The 24609-nt window shown below is 50.2% G+C and overlaps 2 protein-coding genes and 1 long non-coding RNA gene across 11 annotated transcripts in view; 1 reads left to right on the forward strand and 2 right to left on the reverse strand.

The window, feature by feature from the left end:
• LOC139361485 (disco-interacting protein 2 homolog C-like) overlaps positions 1-23427 on the forward strand; it is a 225944-nt gene extending 202517 nt beyond the window's left edge. For all 8 annotated transcript variants that reach the window (XM_071090068.1, XM_071090073.1, XM_071090074.1 and 5 more), the window contains one exon: positions 22813-23427. In XM_071090068.1, the coding sequence (XP_070946169.1) occupies positions 22813-22949 (137 nt within the window). In that variant the 3' untranslated portion in view covers positions 22950-23427. The remainder of the gene's footprint in view (positions 1-22812) is intronic.
• The window catches only part of LOC139361484 (sterile alpha motif domain-containing protein 1-like), a 258949-nt gene that overhangs the window by 85590 nt on the left and 148750 nt on the right, over positions 1-24609 (reverse strand). The gene's annotated exons all lie outside the window — the stretch shown is intronic.
• The window catches only part of LOC139361487 (uncharacterized), a 110398-nt gene that overhangs the window by 1724 nt on the left and 84065 nt on the right, over positions 1-24609 (reverse strand). For both annotated transcript variants that reach the window (XR_011619039.1, XR_011619040.1), the window contains exon 2: positions 32-110. This is a non-coding gene — a long non-coding RNA (uncharacterized lncRNA). The remainder of the gene's footprint in view (positions 1-31; positions 111-24609) is intronic.

Below are 24609 nucleotides of genomic sequence, written 5' to 3' on the forward strand. Positions count from 1 at the left end.
CACACACAGTGGGGCAGCAGGACCCACTCACCCCTGTCGATATTCAGGATCACACAATGGGGCAGCGGAACCCACTCGCCCCCGTCAATACTCAGCAACGTCCTGTATCCCTGTACAACGACAAGATGTTATTTAGGCAAAACAAAATTAACGATCATGTAAAGAACTGCTTACATTTTTCTCTTCTGAGAAAATTTGTTTTTAGCAACCATGGCTCTCAAGGCACTCACTTGCACATTATACATAATACTGCTTGTGGCCAAAGTCATGGTACCTTCCTATTCTTAAATAATTTACCAAGAGTTCTGAAAGGTGAGTATTTTAAAGAGAAAAGAGGTATGTGGCTTACCCCAGGCTAAGGAGTGAGTTAGTTGGACAATTCTTGTGAAATATGTGCTTTTTCTAATTAGAAAATCTGAGAACAAGGTATCAGTGTGAGTCTGTTATCTCCATGAAGGAGTGAAATGGATGCTGGGAAATTGAAGGAGCTTCAGAACGGGAATCTCACAACCTCAAATGGGGAGACCAGCAATTGGGAAAGCAGTCACTCTGATTCATGGAGTTTTCAGAGATTCACGTCAACTCCGTGCTGCATTTGAGCGACTTTTCTTCTTGTGATGTGGACCCGATAGAAGAGAGTCCCACGTAGACATTCGGCATTTGTGAGGGTCTGGCACCGTGACTCACTTCTACAGATTTAACATGTTTGTGTATAAATTACAATGGCTCAACTCTATAAAAACTGATAGCAGTTATGGATCAATTCCCTCATTTCTCACTTGGGCCACACTTCCTGTTTCTGCAAGAACATATCGCTTGGCTAGAAGACACGATGTTGACATTGAAAGGAAAAAGGACCTTGTATAAAAATGATGTAGAGAATTCTTCTCAAAGGCCACTGGGACACACACTGTGTTGGTGACTAGCTGTCTACCAGCGCGGCAGCGAGAGAGACAGAGCTCCACTCGTGAGCAGTCACGGCTCCAGTGACCCACACCAAGACCCCCAGGGTGATGAAAGGCCAACCAGCAGCCTTGGAACGGACACTTCCTTCCTGAAATAGCTTCCCGAAACACAACAAACAGTGATAATTGCAGGCATTTCTATGACTGAGAAGCAAGAAACCCTCCCAGTCCTGTTCCTTCTACACCACATCCAGAACAGGCGTACACCCTGTGCAGAAAGCTCCCAAGGCCTGAACAGATCATTCGAATCTAATTCAGACTGACCTAATCTCTGCAGTGCAGTCCTACAAACAGACTTTCCAAAGAGTTACCAAACCACTACCTCAAACCTCATGCTTTCTCTGCTTCGAAAGAGGACATGCGGCTCGGTTTATACAGCCACCAGAACACACACAGGGTATTATCTTATTGCCCTTCAGTGCCAAGAAGAATCCTGTGGCCTCTCACAGTAAAAACAAAACCACATCCACCACAACCCAGCTTTTCAAGTTGCAGGGAGTTTTACAGCCTCTTTCCATGTCGTCTTCCTTTTTGCCCCAAACTGGATATTCTTTTTACTTTCTCCTTATTTCCTGAATATAATTTGATCAATATAATCAAAGTGCTTGTGTTAGAAGCAACTTTACTTAAAAAGAATGGAAAGAACTAGAGTAGCCATTTCAGGATGACAAGAGAACAATATATTGTTTTTGCTCATTCTTTTCAACATTTGCAAAGTTTTTTGCCTTGAGTGCAGTCACTTTTGCCATCAGAGGTTACAGTGCTTGATGGAATGAGGCCATGAAGCGCACACACCACCGAGTTTCTAACACAGAGCAATCTGAGGAAGGATAGAGACACAGGAAAGGTTCATTTTAAAGCAATGCAGGCGTTTTTTCCATAAAGGCAAAAGACATTCTTAAAAATGTTTGCACCATACACAAGTCTGCTAAATTTAGTCAAAAAACAGAGAAAACAGTAACAGAAGAACACTTTAGCCCACAAGGAGACCAGCACACCCAGCACGAGGCCACTCCAGATGAGGAGTAGAGAGTGGTTTCCTCACAGCTGACCCACAGGATTGGGTAACACGAGCAGGAGGGAAACATGGGGACCACAGAGTTGTCAGACTGTGGACTGCACAGCAAGAGACAGCAACACAAACTAGCGGAGTAATTAACTATTGTAAAAAGAGGTCCACATTCTATTTTAACCTGAAATCAGTGGCACGGGGACCACCACACCACCCTGCAGTTGCCTCCTCCCTCCCCCACACACAGCAGCCTCCTGGGACAACATCCTACTTCCAACTTGCAGTTGCCTCCCGTCCCACCCCCCCACAGTGGCCCCCTACGACAACATCGTACTTCCACCCTGCAGCTGCCTCCCATCCCCAACACACAGCATCCTCCTGGGACAACCTCCTACTTGCTGCCCACAGCCTGGAGCCCCCAAAGCATGGAGGAGCTTAGCGAACCACACAGCATTCCCCCTTCACACCTGGGAAGTCAGCCCCTCACTGAAGTGGGTCCTGTGCCCACCAGCTGTGCACGATCAGAGGTGTGAGGTTACGGACCTGGTCACCAACTGTGCAGAGAGGCGTCAGGTCATGGACCTGGTCACCCGTTGTGCACGATCAGAGGTATGCAAGGTTCCAGACCTGGTCACCCACTATGCACAATCAGAGGTGTGAGGTGATGGACCCGGTCACCCGCTGTGTACGAATAGAGGTGTGTGTGGTTAGTGACCTGGTCACCAGCTCTGCACAATCAGAGCCACGCGAGGTTACAGACCTAGTCACCAGCTGCACCCAATCAGAAGCTTTTGAGATTAGGGACCTGGTCACCTGCTGTGCACAGAAGTGTGAGGTTATGGACCTCGTCACCCGCTGTGCATGATCAGAGGTGGGCCAGGTTAGGGACCATGTGCGTAGTGATAGACCTGATCAGCAGCCAAGACACCTGACGTTTCCAGTGTCATCCCGGCTTCTTTCAAAACTGGAAAAGTCTTCAGATATTTCCCAAAAGCTCGTCCATCTTTGAAAACGATATGCGTGTGCACAGGTGATACCGATGACTGAAGATTGAAGGTTAGAGCATTCCAGCCCCATGCCCATGTCCCATCCCATCGGTGAAAACTTGAGCACAAACATCTCCCTCTCTGAAGCTCCCTGAATCCGGTGGCAGGCCTGGGACTCAAGGTCCAGTGTCCTGTCAGTTACACTGAACAAAATGTAATTCAACACTGGCCATGGGCCCTATGCTTTAAAAACCACATAGAAACCTCCCAAAGAACTACAATCTATGAAAGCTTTCATGGCTAGTATTTTAGGACGACTGACCAATCTTGACCTAAATCAAAGCCGACACTGCCCAAATTAACTCTGACCCCAGCTTCGTGCAAAGGCAGCCATCCCCTGGCCGTCGGTGTGACCAGCAGCCTGGGCACAGACAGGACCAGCGCCAGTCCCTCCCTGCACCTTAAACGGGCTTCTGAGCTGCTGTCCATGATCAGTGATGGTGATGCCCAGAGCAGTTTTCCAGGAAAGCAGTAAACCTTTCAGGTCCTCACCTCACGAGGATGGCCATGTATAAATCAACCGCCTTTGTTACTGCCCTGCCATTCTCAAAGAGGGGATGGGTTAAACTTCTTCCTCCTCCACATGCCCAACACAAGGTACATCTGCCCCAGCACGAGGCTCATCTACTTAATCCCGGGAAACACACAACCCACAATCAGAGGCCGTTCACAATCAGAGGTCGCGCACAATCAGAGACCACACACAATCAGAGGCTGCACTGAGACCACACACAGAGACCACACACAGAGACCCACACAATCAGAGGCCACAAAGAGGCCAGAGGCCACAATCAGAGACTATACACATTCAGAGGCTGTGCACAAGCAGACGCCACGCACAATCTCTGCAACCTCAACAGAAACTGTTTCTGATCATTCACCTGAGGCCACCAAGTTTAAATGAGAGGCCCAGGTTTTAAAAGACAGCAGGAGTTCTCTGAAGGCAGACTCCGTGCATTCCACCATCAGCACCATTTGTGCCTGTCACGGTCAGGAAGAACCACAACCACGTCTCGGTGCCCTTGCAGTGCAGGGCGCTGCGTTTCTCCCCCTTTCCAAACCCGCGGCGGCTCCTGGCGACCCAGCGCCTCTGCTCAGCCACACGCCCCCAAGGCCTTCCTCCCTCACCCCACAGGGGAGCTCCCGCAGCCGGGCTATCTGGCTCATCACTCCGATTCAGTCACTTACACCCTCATTCCAGGCTGAAAATCTCTTCTGAAAATATCCAAATCTTACCCACGTCAGGCTCCATCTTTTCCCCAGAGCTCCTCACCCCCTCCAGAGCAGCAGCCCTGGTGCCCGTGCAGCCGGGGCCTGGGGGCGGATCCGTGGGCTCAGAGCACCCAGCCCCCCAGCCCCTCTGTGTGTCCCCTTACTCCCTGCTCCCTGGCGTTAATGCCCTCCATCCTCTATTTCCTGATAGGCAAAAGAGGGTTAATTCTAAGAGTGCTAACCGAACTCGATCACTTAACACCATGTCGGGCCCAGAATACCCCTTGATCAATGACAGGTATTGCTGCGCTGTTACCATTGCGCTGGGTCCAGGTTTCCTGTGAGCCCTTTAGGCTCTTTGCCGTAAAGGCCACTCAATGGTCCTGTCCAAGCCTGTCTGTGGCAGATGGACAGCTGAGTGGCTGATGCACACGTGTGATGCTGAATGGGATCGTGCAAAGCTGGCCCCGCGTATTTTGGTCAACCTAATAAAAAAGGAGCCCATGCTTGCTTGCTGCCGCCCTGCGGCATCCAGAAGGAGCCGCTTAAAGGCAACTGCGCCACACCTACCTTCTTGGAAGGAGACGGCAAGACCAGATTGGCTGGAGCTGGGAAGTTGTGCCCTACAGATCAGGGCTGCGTGACCCAGGGAAGGCATCACTCGAAATACCTGCTGGAAGGCGGCCAATCCGACCCGACCGTCCACCTCCAGGGTCAGCCATGGGGCTCCTCTTGATGTGTCATCCTGATCACCCCTCAAAGAGGAAATGAGCCTTTGACTTCAGCCTGTCCTAGGTGCAACACCGACTCCCACCTCCCACGTCTTGAACCAGCCTGTTCCGGGGATTGCTGTGGACATAGAGGAGCAGGCCCGAGACATCTAGTGGCATTTCCTGGCAAGGACACTCACCATGCTTGACCATAAAACTCGGGTCAACTGGTTTTTCGGAGGGACTGTAATTTACTTGTGGCACGCATGGATACTGATTGACCCAGGGAGGGGCACGGAGGAGGCTGAAGGAAAACCCATGGTGACTGCGCCAGGCATTCCCGCACACACCGACATCTTCAGACTCGGGCGGCGTCTTAGTCTCACAATCAAACGGAAGCCCAGAGAAACTATGGAGCTTGCCCAAGACCAGCAACAAATATGTGGACAGCTGGCATTCAACTAAGTCCTTTCCTGGATCCATCCGCGCTTCTCCCCGCCCCCACTCCCACCACCCTGCCATGGCGCCCGATAGACACAGCAGGTCTGAACATCTGGCACCCCAAAAGCAGAGTAGGGAGCAGAACCGGTTTCTCCAGTGAGAACTCACATGCAGCCCACTCCCCTTCTTGCCGAATGCCTTCGGACTCTGTGCGGTAAGGTCTGCAGATGTGGCCTCACTCTGCGCCAGGAGATCCGGGTGGCAGGCAGCGTTTTAGAGAGTGCGCCACCAGACAGGAGAGAGGCATCTGACAGGGCTCGCCAGCTAATCCATGAGATACAGGACACCTGAGAGAAGGGCCGACAAACCCCACAAAGTCGCTCCTAGCCTGGAGAGGACAGGGCCACGGCGGGCTCCTCCCAGCCCACGCTTCCGACAGGTCTTGCTGCAGCCTGTGGTGCTCGTCAGGCGCGAGGAAGTTTCCCAGGGCAGGAGCTCTCGTTGCACAGCAAAAGCGGCACAGGCGATGCAGCAGGGCGTACTTCAGCCCAGGGCTCAGAAACCACGGGGTGCAGCGCGGCCTGCAGCAAACCAGACACATCAGAAGCCAAGCTCCCACCTTTTACATTCAGTGACATTGAACGGAGGGAGTTATCTGTAGCAATCATCTTCCTGGGGGACCCGTACAGCACGCATGACCACCGACACTGACCACGAGTCCTTCCTAGGTCCTGGGGGCTACCCCACTTTACACGCACGGTTCCATGCACAAATCTACGCGTGGCAGTTGTTAGCCCCAGCTTAGAGATGAGGAAAACGCTGCTGGAAAAGCTAAGTGAGAAAATCAGACTTCAGCACACCTGCCATCTCCAAGACCACTACTGCTCTATGTGCTAGGGTCTCAAGGGTTGGGTGTGTGGCATTTTAAGTGACTAATCATAGGTGGTTTTCTTCTCTCCTACACCGGTTTAGCCTGAACGTGCACGTACATGCTCTGCTGCAGGTGCACTGCCGTATGTGGACCAGCAATGCTCTTTCCTGCCTCGGGTTCTCGTCACTGCCTTCCGGAAAGCTCTCGCCTGCTTTACAGCCATGCCAGGTAGCCCTGGTCAGCCGCACAGTCAAATTCCTGGAGTGTCAGAGCTAAGTGCTGGCTGAGACTTTAACAGCGAAGACAGCGGAGTAATGGGGATAAACTGAGCAAAACTGTATTGTAACGCAGATGAACGTCTAGAAGCAAAAGAAGCTGAACCTCTAAGAGATCAGGCGATTGCCTCTCACTATGATGTTAATAGCAGCTTGCTGTTTCCAGTGCCTCCGTGTGCCAGGGTTTCCAGTCAGCGTTTGTGTCTATCTGCTCCTGGGCTACCTGATCAAAGCTCTGCAGAGATCAGGGATATCTAAATTGAGCCACTATCTGCAGGCTGGCTGCTCAGAGGCCGTGGTGTGGAACGGCCAGGATATCGCTTAGCCATACGGGGCACAAGCACGTCACTTGCCACTCCTGTCTTTCTATTTCATCAAACCCTCTTTTCTCCTGAATATTGACCATAGCAAAGTCATTAGCCTTCGAGATGCATTTGAAACATCAACTTGCTTTGTTTAACAGGTTTAAGCCACACTTAAGTCTTTCTTGCCATACTCAACACACACGGCCGGCCATTTCTGAAGTCAGTGTTTCTGGAACAAAAGCCTTGGCCTGCCCCAGTAAACATTCACACTGAGCACACTGTCGCGAAGCTGCCTGGCCAGCCAGCAGGGGGCAGGAGAGAGCCGCAGGGGCCACGTGGGGTCCCTGCAAACCAGCCTCACTCCCTCAATCAAGACCGGTGCCTCCTGCCAATCCAGCGGCTTCCTCCAAGGGGAAGAGGCCTCTTCAGCTGCTACTGCACTGATTTCAGACGGCTCAGCCAATGGGGCAACAGATTCAACAGAGTCCCATGTTGTTAAAGAAAAACTTCTGTTACCAGGCAACCTTAGTACCATATTCAATGTAAAATAACCAACAACATTGTTTCCAAAACAACATGCTACTAGTGCCTTATCCTTCAATGCTGCTTAAACACGGAAAAGTATGAGGAAAAAAGAGCATGGCACTTACTTCTTAAAAAATAACACCTCTTCCAGGTTCATTTTACCCCTATCATAAAGACTTAGAACTGTGGATTCCCTACAGGAACGTGGAGTGGAGGTGGATCCCCACGCTGACCCAGCCTCCCCCCAGGTCACTCACCCCCCCTACCACAGGGTTCACACCTCTCCAGACACTGTCACCTCATCAAGGAAAGGTGGCGTCTCTGAGCTCTCTTCTCAGGAAGCACCCGAACGGGAGCTAGAGACACAGACACACCAACAACTGCTTTGAAATCCTGAACATATTTAAGGACTTCATTATTAGTTTTTTAAAACTGTAAGAACAAAGTGACCCTGGTTTTAACCTCTCTGCCACAATAACACCGTGTACATCTGTCTTTTGCTATTTGTTCCTTCTCCAGCAGCTGCTGCCTGGCTGGCCGACCGCAGAAGAACAGCCTCTGGTACTCCCGGGAAGCCCTCGGTAAAAGCGTGAACACCACGATCACGTCTCAGGACGCCGCACATGTTAGGGTCGCCCACAGACCGCCATTCCCAGTGCCCAGAAGGCACTGAACGGGCCTCCTGCTCTTTGTAAATGTCAACTTTCCTGAGCTAAGTTGTGTTGAAAATTTTTAACTGCAGTCCACATGTACTTCTTTGTGTCTTGTTTTTATCCTAGAGGAATACTTTTATGGAAAATTAAGCTTGCAAGGTTGAAGGATTTTCTGAAAGTCGACTCCTAATCCTGGAAGAAAAAAAAAAAATGGGCCAAATGTGGTGCTCACGCCTGTAATCCCAGCAGTTTCGGAGGTTGAGGCCAGGAGATTGCTTGAGCCCAGGAGCTCGAGACCAGCCTGGAAAACATGGCAAAACCCTGTCTCTACTAAAAATACCAAAAATAAAAATAATAATAATAATAATAATAAAGCTGGGCGTGGTGACGTGTGTCTAGTCACAGCAACTCAGGAAGCTGAGGTGGGAGGATCACCTGAGCCCAGGAGGTGAAGGCTGCAGTCAGCCCAGATTTGCATCACTGCACTCCAGCTTGGGCGACAGAGTGAGACACCGTCTCAAAAAAACAAAAAGCAAAAACAACTGTATAAATCATTATAGAAGGGAGCTGGCCAGGCGCAGTGGCTCACGCCTGTAATCCCAGCAATTTGGGAGGTCGAGGTGGGCAGATCACCTGAGGTCAGGAGTTTGAGACCAGCCTGGACACTATGGCAAAACCCCATCTCTAATAAAAATACAAAAATTAGCGGGGCATGGTGGTGGGTACCTGTAATCCCAACTACTGGGGAGGCTGAGGCAGGAGAATCATTTCAACCCCGGAGGCGGAAGTTGCAGTGGGCCGAGATTGCGTCACTGCACTCCAGCCTGGGCAACAAGAGCGAGAGTCCACTTCAAAAAATAAAAATAAAAATGAAGGGAGCTAATGTTTTTTATTTAAGGGAAGGGAGAAGAACATTGAGTATTTATACCTCTCAAGCACACATCTCCAGTGGTGTCCTAAGGTATTCAAGATACACATTCCTACAAATATAGCTCAAAACTACTCACCAAGTTACATGCTAAAAGCACATGCATTGTAAGAATGTTACATTATATTTTTTGAGCATCTGTATCCAATATTTTAGCATACTGGCAGTTTTCCCTTCAGGTGCTGTATGCCTAAATTATTACATGTTTAGTCATTCATTTTAGAATTTATGACTTGCTTTAGGCAATAAACATAAGCTACTAAATTAATGACTTAGGGGAAAAGTTACTAAGTTAACTTGGAAGTTAAACTTTGCAAACTGAATTTGTTGGACCTCATTCAAGCTAGATGATCAGTTTTTTAAATTGTTTCTTGTGTGTTTCCCTCGATGATGGAAATAGCTTCACTCTCATCCACTGTGCACACTGCAGCCCGCGCCTCTCGTCCACCGCGCCACACTGCAGCCTGCAATTCACCCTGTACCAGGCTTTCCACACCGTACCTGAAAAGTCACTAAGTATAACCAAGAAGGAAATGAAAAGCAGATAAATGACCTCCACCCCCACATCCAGCATGCAAATGTTAAACATTCATCAAAGTAAAACCAAAAACCCACGTTAGCTCACGATTGTAACTGGTAGAGTTATGTGCATGGCAACTTTAAAAGTCTAGTTAAGTAAAAACCTAACTGAGACTCTCAAGAAAGACATCTGCAAAGATTGACAGTGAGGAGAGGACTTCACTCTGCATCCAGCCTGTCCTGGAAGCCACGGCCAAATGCCAGGTTGTATGGATCCGAAAAGCAGGAAAAAACAAGTGTTGAAAGGTGTACAGTCTCAGCAATGTACAAATTCGATGTAGGATGCTCAGAAACCTTGAATTTCCAATCAGAAAACAGCAACATGAGCAAGTTTCCCAGCAGTGCCCACTTTCTACCTACGGCACGTGTAACAGTTACGCTGGCCACCTCCGGGGGGACAGAGGCTTCCTAGTCACATTCGCTCTGGCAGCCGCACAGCTGGCCCCACCACAAACACCTGTGTAATACTGAGGAACCACTCTCTCCCTGGGCTTTGCTCACTCTAGCCAGGAGAACATATTTACAGAGTACTTTACTGACTGAGTCCTCGTTCAATGCATCAAGCTTGTTAAAGGCAGGGCAACCCCATTAAGTTCACTTAAGCCCAATTAAGTGAACTGAGCAGAGCAAATGCCTCCAGTTGGACGGCACTCAGTCACGACAGCAGTGGCCACTGTTCACAGGGCGCTGGCTTCGTGCCGAAAACAGTTCCAAGCGTCTTCTCTCTGTCCGAGGAATGTGCACTGCAACCCTGTGGGGCCGTTTGCAACGTCCACCAGAGTTCTGACGCAGCCAAGTCCAGGCTGTCCGTGGGCCTCGCCACGTGGCCGTCCACGTCCCCTGCAGATCAGACCTCACTGCAGGGACCGCGGGTTCCAGGGCTGCCTTGAGGCACATGCTCCCTTCACCACCTCCTCCTGGCCCCTGACATCAACCCTCACCGCTGCTGCCAACACTTGATTTTCTCATGGCTTCTGAGGGGCCTGTTCTGCCCTTCCCTGCTCCCTGCACCCAACTTGGAGGGTGCCCACATCAACGCCAACGCTCACGTAACCACCAACCTTTCCACGGGGCTTGACGCCTAGGAGTCTCAATATCAGAAAGTCAGATTCCTGTGCTTGTTGGAGAATTTCTTCCCATTGTACAAGTGAAGGAGATAAAATTCTAGGTGCCTGCAATAACCTCATTTCCACAACGAAGCAACTTCAGTAGTAGCACAAAACAAAACAAAAAAAAAAGCTTTTTTTAAAACTTATTTTATACAAGCTAAATACAATTTAATTTTTACATCCATGTTCTCATCAGCTCCCACCTGGGGAGAAGGCAAATAGTAATTTTCAAAGAAACAAATTGTTGCATAATTTTAACACTTAGCATTATCACTATTAAGCAAGATTTATCCCAAAAATACATGATGATCTTGTTCTCACGTTCAAAAATTGATTGTCACACAGTGAAATAACACTTAATGCAAAGGTAAGTTTCTTTTCAGGTATCTGTTCTGGAAAAGAAAAAAAAGATTTCTGGCAAAGAGATAAACATTAATTATGTAACAATCCAAAATGCCTCTGGGAAAAATGATGTCATCCAATTAGTTCTTTGAAGTGTTACAAATGCAGCTGAGTTTTAATAGTAATTTCTCCATAATTATCAAAAGAGTCTTTAAAAATCTTAGTACTGAAATAACTATAAATGGATATAATACGCAAAGCAGAAGAGTTAACATTTGGGGTAGATTTTGACCCATATTTTTAACATATGCACAGTTATTTACCTAGTTGAAGCTTATCCCTCTCCTCCTAGGCTCTTCAAGACTGATTTTCAAACATAGACTGGCTTTTGGTACATGAAGGCAGCTTTAAAAGATGTCAGGATCAGGCCGGGCACAGTGGCTGAAGCCTGTAATCCCAGTATTTTAGGAGGGCAAGGTGGGCCGATCATTTAAGGCAAGGAGTTCGAGACCAGCCTGACCAATATGGCAAAACCCAGGCCATATTAAACATTTTTGTAAATAGCCAAGCGTGGTGGCACACACCTATAATCCCAGCTACTTGGGAGGCTGAGGCAGGGAGAACTGCTTGAAGCCAGGAGGCAGAGGTTGCAGTGAGCCAAGATCGCACCACTGCACTCCAGCTTGGGCGACAAAGACAGACGGTCTCAAACTAGAACTTAGCCCTCAGGAAAAGCATTGAGCACCCCCCACCCAAACCAACCCAAGGAATCACATGGCAATGGTTATCATCTGATTTCGACAAATAAAGTTCTGTTCTCCCCTCTGAACACAATGGTAAACACCTGCCATCAGCCCACAGAAACTCCCAGGACCCAGTAACACTGGACTAGCAAGATCAATGGGCCACGTATGCAGGGTTCAGCAGCAGAAAGTCATGGCACCGAGAATGGTGTGTGCTCAAACCAGATTCCTTGCTTTCGGGGTGAAGGGGCTTCCCGGGAAAATCTAGTCCAGTGGGATGGTTTCCACTTCCACCATGAGGAGGAAATGGGGGGTTTCCTGAGGGCACCGACAGGACCTGGGTCTCTGCCCCTTTGTCCTCTGTCCTGTTATGGGATGAGGGTGGGCTGAAGGCAGGTTTCCCCTACATCTTCCGGGCAGGAGAGATGGAGCTGACAAGTGAACGACGCTTTTTCCAAAACGTTCCCATGTTTATAACCTGTTATCAACCTGTTTTCCCTGGAGACCAGTGAAGCAGCATCATTGACTCTCTTCCATTAGGGACAACCCGGTGTTACAGGAGGCAGGAGACGACATGCGAGCTGGTCTGAGTCAGTCACTTGTGTCTGGTCCCCAGCGTACTTGTCTATCAAATGGGCGGCCCCACAGACCAGTGACTTTGAACCAGAGTTCCATGGAGGTTGCCCAAGGACAGGGAGGGGGAGGAGGTGGAGGAGGGGGAAGAGGGGGAAGATGAGGAAGAGGGGGAAGATGAGGAAGAGGAGGGAGGAGGAAGAGGAGGGAGGAGGAAGAGGAGGGAGGAGGAAAGGGAGGAAGGAAGGAAGAAGGGGAGGAAGGAAGGAAGAAGGGGAGGAAGGAAGGAAGAAGGGGAGGAAGGAAGGAAGAAGGGGAGGAAGGAAGGAAGAAGGGGAGGAAGGAAGGAAGAAGGGGAGGGGCGGAAGAGGAATGTGGAGGGAGGAGTGTGGAGTGAGCAGTGTGGAGGGAGCAGTGTGGAGGGAGCAGTGTGGAAGGAGCAGTGTGGAAGGAGGAGCAGAAGGGGGGTTCTCTGAGGAGGAGGAGGACCAAGTTTCTGAGGTGTCTTGGAGTCAGAGTTGGCAGTGGCTTCGGCTCTAAGCCCTCTGTTGCATAGTTTTAGGCTTTAACTATTTATATTTGTGGACTCTTTAAAAGATTTAATTTGAAGGAAACCGAAGTTGGGGATACCTTGCTTCTAAAACACAATTTCTCAAGCCTGAGACTAAGTGCTAGGCATTGCTCATTCTGTTACGATCATTTCCTCCTACTTAAAATCAGCCGCACACCCCCAATCTCCCTTCAGGGCAAACACCTTTTCCGAGGATCTCAAACAGCAGAGCGAGCGGCCCGTGACCCCAGCCATGGGCACGAGGAGGGAAGAGCAGACATGTGGAGAGGGCTGCGGATGACATGAGAGGTAGAGGCCCGGCACCTCCCTGCAGGGGCTGTGCTCCTCCAGGCCTAAAGGACATCCTCGCCTCTGGGGTGAACAAGCAGCACAAACTATCAACACTTATTCCAAAAGAACAGGAAGAAAATTCAAACGAAGTTAACACAGTTACCCCAACACAACACTGCAGCAGCCCAGAAACAGGAGGGCCACTGAGCCTGAGGTGGGCGGTTCCAATAGCAGGACAGCGACGTTGGCATTAGGGCTTTTCGGCAAAGAAAAAAAAAAAGACACAAAAGGTAACATGGGCCACCCATTATTTCCTGCCAGTGGAAAGACACCCACAGGCCCCCAGATGCCAACGGCCCCTTGGGAACGAGCTCACGCAGCACTTCAGGTCTTCGCACGAGCAGACACGTGGTGTCCTCAGTACCCCCGCCTGTGACACACACACCAAACTTGACTCCCATACCTGAGAGTCCAGGGGAATGGCGGGAAGTTCTCGGAGGACCGGGCATCCTGTGAGGGCACTGCATGACTATGTACCTCGGAGGGGTCCCCGGGCAGGTGCTCTCTCTCCAAAGGATGAACTGGATCCTGACCACACCCAGATTGCGCTGGCCTCCAAGCCGAGCGCCAACATCTCACATCCAAAGGGATGCACAGATGCCTGCTGCACGTGGAGCCAAAGCCCCTCGCAGAGCTCAGGACGAACCCAGTGTCCAGGCCTGGGGCCATCACCAGCCAGGAGAGGTGTCCGGAGCACTTCCCAGCGATAGCCACAAGAAGAAACAACTCAGGACAAAGCCAGTGTCCAGGCCCAGGGCCGTCACCAGCCAGGAGAGGCGTCCGGGGCATTTCCCAGCAATGGCCATGGGAAGTAACAACCCAGGCCCATCAGGGGCTTCCTCACTATGCGGGTGTTAGAAGTAGAGACAGAGGTTCAGGTCTAGTGGCACAAACAGCGACGGATCCCATGGAAATGCGGGCGTGGCCCCTCCATCCCAACAGCCTGCATGGCTACTCCATTCTGCTCCCATCACATACATCCCCACACAGCCAAGCCCCTTCTCCTTTCCCCCACTGGATTCATCAAATCAAACCTCGCTGTCCTTGGCAAATGTACCATTAATTTACTTACTGCCCAGTAAAAAAGCACACTTCCAGTTAACATGAAACCCCCGCTACGATAGAACAGCCTTAATTCAGACATGACGCAGAGGAACAGAGGGAGGAGGGCTCGAGGGCCGTCCTGGAATCAGCAGCTGTTTTCTGGGGAAAGTCTCCCTCCCACCCGAGCCCGACACTCGAGCCACACTATCCCCATGGTGTCTGAAAACTCCATGAAGACAGGGTCACTCTGACCCCTTCACACCCACAACGCCAAAGAGGAGCAGGTGTTCAGGAAAAGTCTCCTGCTAGTGCTGAAGACAGGAATAATCCCTCGTGGTGCCCAGAATGTCAGGAGAAAACAAGGCACCACGTGGACGCCTTCCAGGTGACTTCTGGAATGACTCTACCGAATGCCAGTCATCCTTTTACAGAACAAAACCAATACCGGAAAACGTGTCGCCAGCAGAGAGATGGTCCTTTTGATGGCTTACAAACACACCTACGTTACGCTGAATTTATCTCAAGCCACCCTCTCTGTGCTAATGTAAAAAGTCTCCTTTATTAACCAGTAGCCTTTTTCATCTGGTGCTTTTTAACAAGCAAGACGGTCCTGTAACACTCAGGCATTGTTGAAAACGTCAAATGGAAGCCTAGAAACCTCTTCCGTGCAGCTTCACTGCAAAGTATTTTGACGTGAGCCAAATCATGCTATTCCTACATCTCCACAGGAAACTCAAGGCTTCATCAAGGAAACGCAGCATGATTTCTGCTAGGCACAGAAATTGGTGGGGTGGGCATAGGGTTGAGGAAACATTACATAGAAAGAACACCGCGATAATCACCTGCATGAGAGCCACACCGGCCGGCAAGCCCCGGTCGGCTCGGTCTCTGCACAGTCACAGACGTGAGGCCTGGAGGGCAGACACCTGGCACTGCTGACCACCCCAAGGTCATGGCCTCTGCCCCTTCTCTGCTGCTCATCAGTTCCAAGCTTCTGGCAACACCGCCTGCTGCCCCCACTACGTCATCGACTCTTCATGAAAAGCAAATGTTGCCAGGATAGCTTATGAGTACATTTGCCAGGAAAGCAGCTCCGATTGACGCTGAAACCCCGTTCTCACACCCCTGGCAGCTCCCTTGCCCCCGATGTGTACATGCTTGCAGCTCTGACCTTGCTCAGTGTCCACACAGGCTCTGTCCCCTGGAGAGCCGAACGCAGACTCAATGTTGAGTCAGAAATACACAAAGAGGGTGAAGGTTACGAACTGCCTGCCTGCCCCTCAAAACACAGGTTGAAATCCTCAGCCTCAATGTGATGCTGTCAGGTGGTCTTTGGGAGGTGATGAGTTCCCGAGGCTGGAGACCCTTGAATGGGATATGTGCCTCAGAAAGGGGCCCAGCAAATCCCTCACTCTCCCATTGTGTCAGGGCCAGAGAGAAGGTGTGTGCCAACCAGGAAGGAGCCCACACCAGAATCCACCCGTGCGGCACCCTGATCCTGCCTTCCAGCCGCTAGAACTGTGAGAAACAAATTCCTGTTTTTAATAAGCCACTCAGTCAATGGTGTTTCGTTACAGCAGCCTGAGCTGCCTGAGATGACGATGCTTACCGCCCTACAGAAACAGCTACTCCCCTCTCCCAGAAAGAGGGGTTTAATTAAAATCCCTGTCTCTCCTCGCGGCCACCACAGATCTCACTCCCCCACCCTGTAAGCCAGGAATTGCTAGGATTAAAGGAAAATAAGGATCGTTTTAGACCAGCCCCTCCATATCGGTCTGAAGCCTGTAACTTTGCCCACTTCCACGGTGGCCGTGTCACTGCATTGCCCATGTCAGCTCTGTGTCTGCAATGGGTCCCAGGCTCTGCACAGACTCCTCTAGCTGCCCATCCAGCACAGCCATTTCCCCTTCTGCTTTGCAGGTTGTCCTTCAATATCCAACCCCCACCCCTCTGCAACACAAGGCCTTCCGATCCAGGCATTTAGGGTGGGCTCAGCCATGTACCGCAGTCCTTGACTCAAGTAAACCAGGCCCAAGGCGTTGGCACCAACGGTCTACTGGCTGTGGGGTCTGCACAGCTACTAGCTGCCCCAGCCACACCAGGGCCCGGGAGGGGAGGCAGAGGAACCTGTGAAGCTGCCAACAGCCATATGGGAACAGGGGCCCCTGGGATGAGGAGGATGCCATGGAAGGAAATTCAGAGAAAGAAAGAGCCCCAAGGCTGGACGGGTCATGCCCAAAGCCTACACTGCTGAATTTTCCAGGTTTCTGAACTCAATCGCTGACCCACACAGCACGTGTTTCCTGAGTGCTGACCCCGCGTGGCATTGGATACGGCAATAAAGTAGGACCCCCACCTCTCCCCTCCCCCGACACATACACAGGGCCTCCGTCCTAGCGGGAAATCAGACCTGGGGGCCCAGTTGGCACCGCGAGCCAGGGAAGGGGGCCATTTCAGACGGACAGTGGGTGCAGCCTTGCCAAAGCCTAGCAGTCACCTGCACTGCCACAGCCAGGCTGAGTCCAGATCAGCCGCACAGAAATCTGACCCTCTCAAGGGCACGCCTGAGCCCATTAGGGACAGACACCGTCTCCTGCTTATCTCCAACATTTTCTCTGCATGTTTAGTTACACACCGACGACGCAGTCTCGGAAGCACAGCTGTGACTCTGGAGACAGATCCCAGGCTTCCCCCTGCGCCTCTCCGTGGTGCCATTGATGGGGAGGGGCCGGTATGGCCGCGAGGCCGCATACCCACAGCCACCCTGCCACGGAGACACGGGCCTTCGACGGTTACTTCTGCCAAAGAACCCTGCTGCGTCTTGGAGCACACCATGGTGGGCGGGAAGCTCCACCCGGAGAAACAGCCATGCTTCTCCCCAGAGCCAACGGAGGGCACTTCCCACCCTGCATTCAGCAGATTACTTACATTCTGGAAAACATCTGAGTTAATGGGGAACAGTAAAATGAAAAGGTCACGCTAGAAAGTTTAGAAGGTTGTGTGGAGTCTCAGGAGGTCCAAAGATTTCTGAACCAAGACTGCTGCGAGCAACGAGCTTACAGGGAAAGTTTCCACACGGGCCTTCAACAAGCAACGCTCAGCAGGGAGGAGCCACGTTCTGGGCAGAACCTCAGAACCAGAACATCGGACACCACAAAGTCACAACAGAGCCAACAACAACTGAAATACAGCGCTCTCCTAAGATGTGTGCGTCACCTGCAGAAAGTCACCACACATTAAGATGGGGGAAGAGAAGGATAAGGTTAGAAACAAATTTGAAATAATTTCTGCATACGTAAAATTTCTACATCCACTGGCTTTCTTTCTGGGAGTAACAACTTTTACAGGAGATGCACATCCCCGTTGGAAGGAGTTTGGGTTTTCCGTGGGCAGAGTCAAGGGCTCTCCAAGAAATGTGAACCTTTTCTCACTCACTGAGCCGCGTGCCCTGAGGCCGTCCTGGCCTGTCTGAGCACCTCCCTGGCTCTGCCTCCAGCCAGCTCCTTCCAGCACTCACCCCGCTGCTCCCAGAGCCTGCACTGGACCAGGATCTCCTCTTCTGCTGCTGTCAATCTTCCACTTTAGGGCAAATAAGTTGGAAACTAGAAAGTTATAAGACCCCTTGGCTTTTTAAAAATTTGTCTTCTCAGAAAACAAAGAATACTAATTCTACTTCCATGGTTTAATATGTTGCCCACACCTGCATGTTCATGGATATGTGTTTTTATATATATTTTAATCAGTACTTATAAAAGCATGCACTGTTGGCTACATTCAGTTCAATTACATTTGATGTAAGAAGTTTTAATTTCAGTGAATTCAGGCACTCAAAATTTAAGCCCTCTGACATCTATTAATCAAATGGAAAAATGACAGGTAGATATTACAAAAATCAAGAGAAGTGTTTAATATAAATCCTGGACTTTTAGATATTTCCACAAATGTAATGTATACATTAGTACATGACCTTGAGCATTTTCACAACTCTTTGAACTAAAATTCTATTCTTAACTTTTATAGGTAAATCGACATCCATATGTGATTTTAAGCAGCTCAAACATCAGCTCTTAAAAACAACCAGAAATCCTGCGGGCAAATCCCACCAAGCAGCAAATAACGGAATTGTACCCAACAACCCAGGTACCTCCCCTGAGGCATCTGGAACTTGAGGATTACGAGCAGCCTTTGGTTTCTGAGGCACCCGAGAGTGGGGACTCCAACTCCCCAAGTCTAGGAAGGCCTCAGCGATAAGGAAAACTGATCAAAAAGTCATCCCTGCCGGCCCCCTGCCATGGGCTACCCCCTGCCGGCCCTCAGCCACGTGCTTGCAGATCTCACTTCCTCTCTGTCCCGCAAAGCCTGACTCCTGATTCCAGCCCTGCTGCTTACTGGGATGTGGCCATGGACGTCAACTGCACCTGTAAGGAGAGAAGCTGGTCAGGATACAGGATCCTGGCCATCCTGGCAGCTCTCAAGCTGATACTGTAACTTTGTAGTGAGTTACTTAATGCAAAGGTTTAACTTTGAAAAATTTAGATGTGTGCATTCTAACGGAAATTCTGAATGTAGAACACAGGCCACACCCTCACACAGATGTTGTCTGGCCAGCACTCTTTTGTCTTTTCAATAGACATTTTTAAAAGCAGTTTTTGGTTCATAGCAAAATCAAGAGGAAAGTACAGAGAGTCCTCACCTATCTCCTTTCCCAGCACAGGCACAGCCTCCATCATTCTCCTGCCCTCACCAGACCAGCATGTCTCTACGACCGACAGGCCCGCATCAACACGGCACCACCACCCACAGTCCACAGCTCACACGAGGACTCGGCCTGCTGCTGCTCACTCTGTGGGTTTCACAGACGTGGAACGGCATGGATCCCCCATGAAAGCCCCACCTGGAGTTGTTTCCCACCTTCCATATCCCCTATGCTCCTCCCATTCATCTCTCCCTTCCCCAGCCCCTGGCAGCCACTGACTGTTTGACTCTCTCCACAGCTTTGCCTTTTCCAGACTGTGCTGTGGTTGGACTCGGACAGCAGGCAGCCTTTCCAGATTGGAGTCTCACTTAGCAACATGCATTTAAGATCCTTCCTTGTCTTCATGGCTTAGGGGTCCAGTTCTTTTTAGTGCTGAATAATATCCCAGTATCTGACATACCACAGTTTATCCATTCACCTGCTGAAGGGCATCTTGGTTGCTTTCTAGTTTTGGCAATTATAAAGCTGCTGTCAACGTCTGTGTGCACATTTCCGCATGGAAGTAAACTTTCAGCTCCTCCGAGTAAACGGCCAGGACTGTGATTGCTCCTGTGGTTGGAGAGCTTAGTTCCACAGAAAACCACCACGCTGCCTCCTACAGCAGCTGCCCCACTTCCCCCAGTGATGAGTGAGGGTCCTGATGCCCACACACCCACCAGCACGCGGCGGTGTCGGAGTTCGGGTTTTGGCCAGGCCGATGGGTGCACAGTGACGCCTCGCCCTATGACATAAGACGCGGGCCATGTTTCCACGTGTAGATTTGCCATCTGTGTATCTTCTTTGTTGGGGTATCTGTCCAGGTCTTTGGTCCATTTTTAATCAGGTTGTTCATTTTCTTGTTGAGTTTTGAGAGTTCCTTGCACGGTTTGGATAACAGCCTTTCTCAGATGAGTCTTTTACAGATGCGTTCTCCCCGTCTGTGGCCTGCCCTCTCATGCTCCTGAGACACTATGTTTTATATTTTGAAAAACACTTTAGACAGAAGATGGACCTCCCAGCCCACCACGGTTCTCAGTTTGGCCGTGGTCACCACCCTCCCAGCCCTGGTTCCCACCTTTCCACGATCTGCTGGTCCTATGGGTGTCAACCCATACTAAGTCCCTAACATATCTCCAATGATGGCAACGTCAAAGCAGGCAGTTGGCAGATAGAAAGGAGCTGATGGAGGCCGGAGCAGAGTGTGAAGGCCATCGGATTCATCCCTCGGGGACCGGCAGGCCTCTCAGATATCCCCCTAGGTCACCTCCCAAATGAAGTACCTGCTTTGGCCGTGGGCAGGAAGCAGGACCTGGCCCAGATCTCAGCATATTTGACCTGGCACGGCATTTACAGGTGAGCCTCCATAACCGGAAACTCGACTCTCTGGGGAGAATGCATTTTCATTATCAAGGCTTTTAGGCTTTTAATTAAGAAACCAAAGAGCAGTGACTGGAGTGAGGATGCAGGGACTCTGGGTGACCCACACGCTCGTTTCCACCTGGCACGAAGGACCCTGGAGTGAGGGTGCAGTGCCTGCTCTGAGTCACCAGCACACTCATCATTTCTACATGAAGAACCCTGTGAGCCTGTCCCAGGACTTTTTAGCCTAGACCTAAAAATTCGCAGCTCAGGAAACCTTCATCATTTTAGGAACCTGAGGAGTGGGCCAGGGGGATCTCACAGAGTGAGGTGCTGTCTATGGGGTCAGCAAAGTGCAGCTGGGGCTTCCCGCAAGCACTTCAGCGAGGCCGTGCACTGGCCCGAGGCTGGTTCCGCCTCCTATCCTCGGTTCTCATGCCCAACCGTGAGGGGAGCCCCCCGCTTCAGGAGCGGTCCCTGGCTCCAGGCCCTAACATCCATGTCCAGGCCCCTGGTAGGGCAGCTTCTACCCCAGGGAGGCTGGGACTGGAGACAGCCTGGAGCTCTAGGCAATCCTGGCAACCACATGCTTCCCGAAGTGGCTGCAGACAAACTCCTGCTTCCAAAACCTGGCACGGGCTGTGTGAGGCCTGGAACGCGGGAGGCGCGATTACCCTCTCATGGTTATCAAGTCAAGTCATAGTCTCTTAGAACTATGTGTGACTGGAAGTATACACATTATGGAAGTGTATATAAATGTGAATACAGATATGCTTATTTTCCTTTTATATACCTTACATATATGTGTATACGTGCATATGTATAAAACATGGAAGAGAAAACCATACTTAAGATTTCAAATCTCAGTCACAAAGATCTCAGAAGCAAATTATTATTCTTAAATTCTAAACAAAGATGTAACATTTTACATTCTTACAAACAAAACATTCTCTATTAGCATTTTATTTTAAAAACTAAGAATGCATTGCACTTTCTCAATTTCGATTTTTAACTCAGCTCACAAAGGCCCCTGTAGAAAGGACTCCGTACCGCGGCAAGGATGGCGGTGGTCACACCTGTGTCCATTTATCCTCTCTACATCTAGCTCCTCTCCCTGAGGCAACAGCACCTCCGAAGTCACAGCCTGGCCTCCCATCTCTCCCCCGTCCCGGGCTTTTTGGCATGTTGCTCTGCTGCACACACCTCAGCAAATACTGCTGATTAGCCAGAATCGCCCAGAAATCTCTTAACCTTGATTCTGGCTGCTTTTGTAATTTGTAATATCTGTACTTCTGGTGTGATTTGAGAAACAACAAATTTTAAAATTAGAGAAGATGTGGTTTTTATTCTCTCCTTTCTACTTGCAACCTTGAAAATTCAAGTAGCAGCAAGGGTTTGTTGAAAGTAACTTCCACCAAAGAGAACCTATTACAAAGGTACTACAGAGTGTCAAATAACCACATAGATGTAAAATAGACATGCAGACACAGATATAAAATCCAATGGTTAAACCAAATTGAGAAATGCTTGCCAGTTTGATAGGACTTCTAAAACTTGACATAAATGTTGGCTGAGGGATACAAGATGTTATGAGATGAGTGAGATGCTTGGCCTAGAACCACAGGCTCTCTCCTCTTTACAGCAGAAAATCCATAAGGAAGTCAAATCTGAAAGAACCAGGTACCACTGAATGGCATACTCAGCCATCCTTCCCCATTCCTGGGCCAGCTGCAGTGAGTGCAGCCAGTCGTTCACCAACATCCATCATCCATCCTCCAAGGCCATGGCTACACTTTACTCCCAGGCTCCCTGTCATTATGTAGATTAGGTAAATCAGGGCCACTCTCACCTTAAGCCTCCCCTGCCAGCATGGAAATCGCCCAGTCCCAACCACAGCAAGGACAGCCATGTCCCTGGGAATGCAGAGCAGGGGTCGGGAAGAAACCTAGATCTCTGAATACCTCATGGAGCAGTCACCAGCCTGGAACATCCTCCCTGACGGCTTTGCAACAGAGAAGAACTCCTTGGTTCCTCAAGCTACAATACTGCAGAATCTCAGGTCACAGCATCCTTACCTACCCTCGTCAGGAACCGTTCATGCTCATCAAGACATGAGAACAAAACTGCAGTGGCACAGTCACACTCGACGCAGACCACCTGCTGCTCACATTCATCGTATTAACACCAAAAAGCCACCGTGGTGGATATCCTGGATGTGGACACTTGGCGGCTTTTTGCTGGAGACGCGCTTTGTGCATTTATCGCACGACCATCTTGGCCTCAGGAGGGGCTGTGCAGATGGCAGCTGTGCACGTCACAGGGAGTCTCACTTGCTGGACTCTCAGCCAGCTCCCACTATCAGTGCCCGCAGAGTCCTCTCCTCCGGGAGCACGTGCTTGGACGCCACAGTGGCCTGTGGATCCACACAACAGCACTGTGTGCCCCAGGAGCTTAGAAAGTACCACTGCATCAATGCCTCCACAGGTGAGGCCGGGGGCAGAAGCCAACCTCAAGCAGTTACGGTCCTCCGTGGGGCTGGCGTCCAGGCAGGAAGGCGGCTCAGCGGCTCTCCTCTCACTGTGGAACTTCCTAGGTCCCCACATGAACAGAACCCTAAATAACACGCAACAAACAACAGGAACGAGAACACGACCAGCAGCTTCTGAGATGAGCAAGCTGGGCTGATCATGAGACACCTGACGGGGACGGTGCCAGAGCCCCTCCCGGTAACCAGTGAGGACAGCACTGCCAGCATCTCCCTAAAACCAGCCCAAGTCAAGTTAGACTTGAGGCTTTCCAGGACTGGGTAGATCCATTCAATCCCACAGTCTGAACCTTCCAGGCCGTGTCTCATGGCCCTCATCTCACATATGGGAACCCGGACGCTGCACCATAAACGCAGCCCCAAGCCCTCGTTCCTTCTTCAACACCACACACCAGTACAGTGAACACTTAGGATCTGGGCATTCACGTAAAATACTGCTTAACTAAAACTTCTGATTTAGAATATGTTTAATTCCTACTCACAGAGCTGAAAGTGTTTTGTCATAGAAGGCGGTAGCTGTAACTAAGCATGAGAGAAGAAGGGATCAGAGTGGTGCCAAGCATTAAATATTCCTCTAAATCTATTCACCAGGTTGCCATGCTATTGTCACCTGCTTCATTTTCTGTCCTTAAAAGACAAAATAGTTACTTTTCAAAATAGACAACCTGTTTTACTGATGCTTAGCTATAAAGTTGCGAGCTACGTATCCAAAAGGGAGATATGGGGAAACAGAAAATGTTCACAAGCGATCGGGTGGGGAGGGGCGCAGTTGCAGCAGCACCTGGCTCTGTTGCGTTGTGAGCCAGCCACGTGGGCTGGACAGCTCACTTAGCCACTGAAATTATATCATCTAAGATTTTGTTGCAGTTACTTTGACAAATTCTCCCTCCTGCTATGAAGAGTAAGGTTTGAGGGGTTTTTTTGTGTTTTTTTTTTTTTTGACTTGGAGTCTCGCTATGTCACCCAGGCCGGAGTGCAGTATTACAATCATGGCTCATCGCGGCCTTGACCTTCTGGCTCAAGCAATCCTCCCGCCTCAGCCTTCCAAGCAGCTGGGACCCAAAGGCGAGTTTGATTTCTTTGCTAACGAATTCCTAATTCACCTCGCAGTGGGCCTGTCAAGGCCCTATGCCCGGACATCCACCTTGCCGACCGTCCATGTGGTCTCTAAGGTGGATGCACTCCGGTTGCCTGGGCTCTGCACGCGATACTGAGTCTCCAAGTCTGCCGCTGTATAAGGGACTGACAGCCCCAAGCGTCTCGACGCGCCACCTTGAGCCGGGCTTTATTCCACAGGGCGACTCTGCTTCCCGTGATGAGATGCAGCACGTGAGCACAGATCAAAGGGTATCAGCAACTAACCCATTCCCCTGGTACTAAGCAGAGGACCAAGAGTTTAGTTCCTTACTTATTTACTACGGGCTTGATTCAAAGCAGCTTTCTGGGATCCTGGGGACAAACATCTCCAACTGGTGAGAATTCTGGCTTTAGTAACAGAAGAATCACCTAATGCCCATTTTGTAACTGCTGTTCTCATCAGAACTTGAGGCCAAAGCGAAAAATAAAAGGGGGAGGCTAAGATCGTGACACCCCAGTTTGCACAAGGCCAACCAGCCTGCTTGAGGGGGTGAAAGGAGTAGGATTTTTAAACTGCTGAGTTTTAAAAACATGGCTGTAGGCTGGGCGCACTGGCTCACGTCTATAAGCCCAGCACTTTGGGAGGCCGAGGTGGGAGG

This window comes from Macaca nemestrina, unplaced genomic scaffold (assembly GCF_043159975.1).
Source record: "Macaca nemestrina isolate mMacNem1 unplaced genomic scaffold, mMacNem.hap1 Scaffold_52, whole genome shotgun sequence".
NCBI lineage: Eukaryota > Metazoa > Chordata > Mammalia > Primates > Cercopithecidae > Macaca > Macaca nemestrina.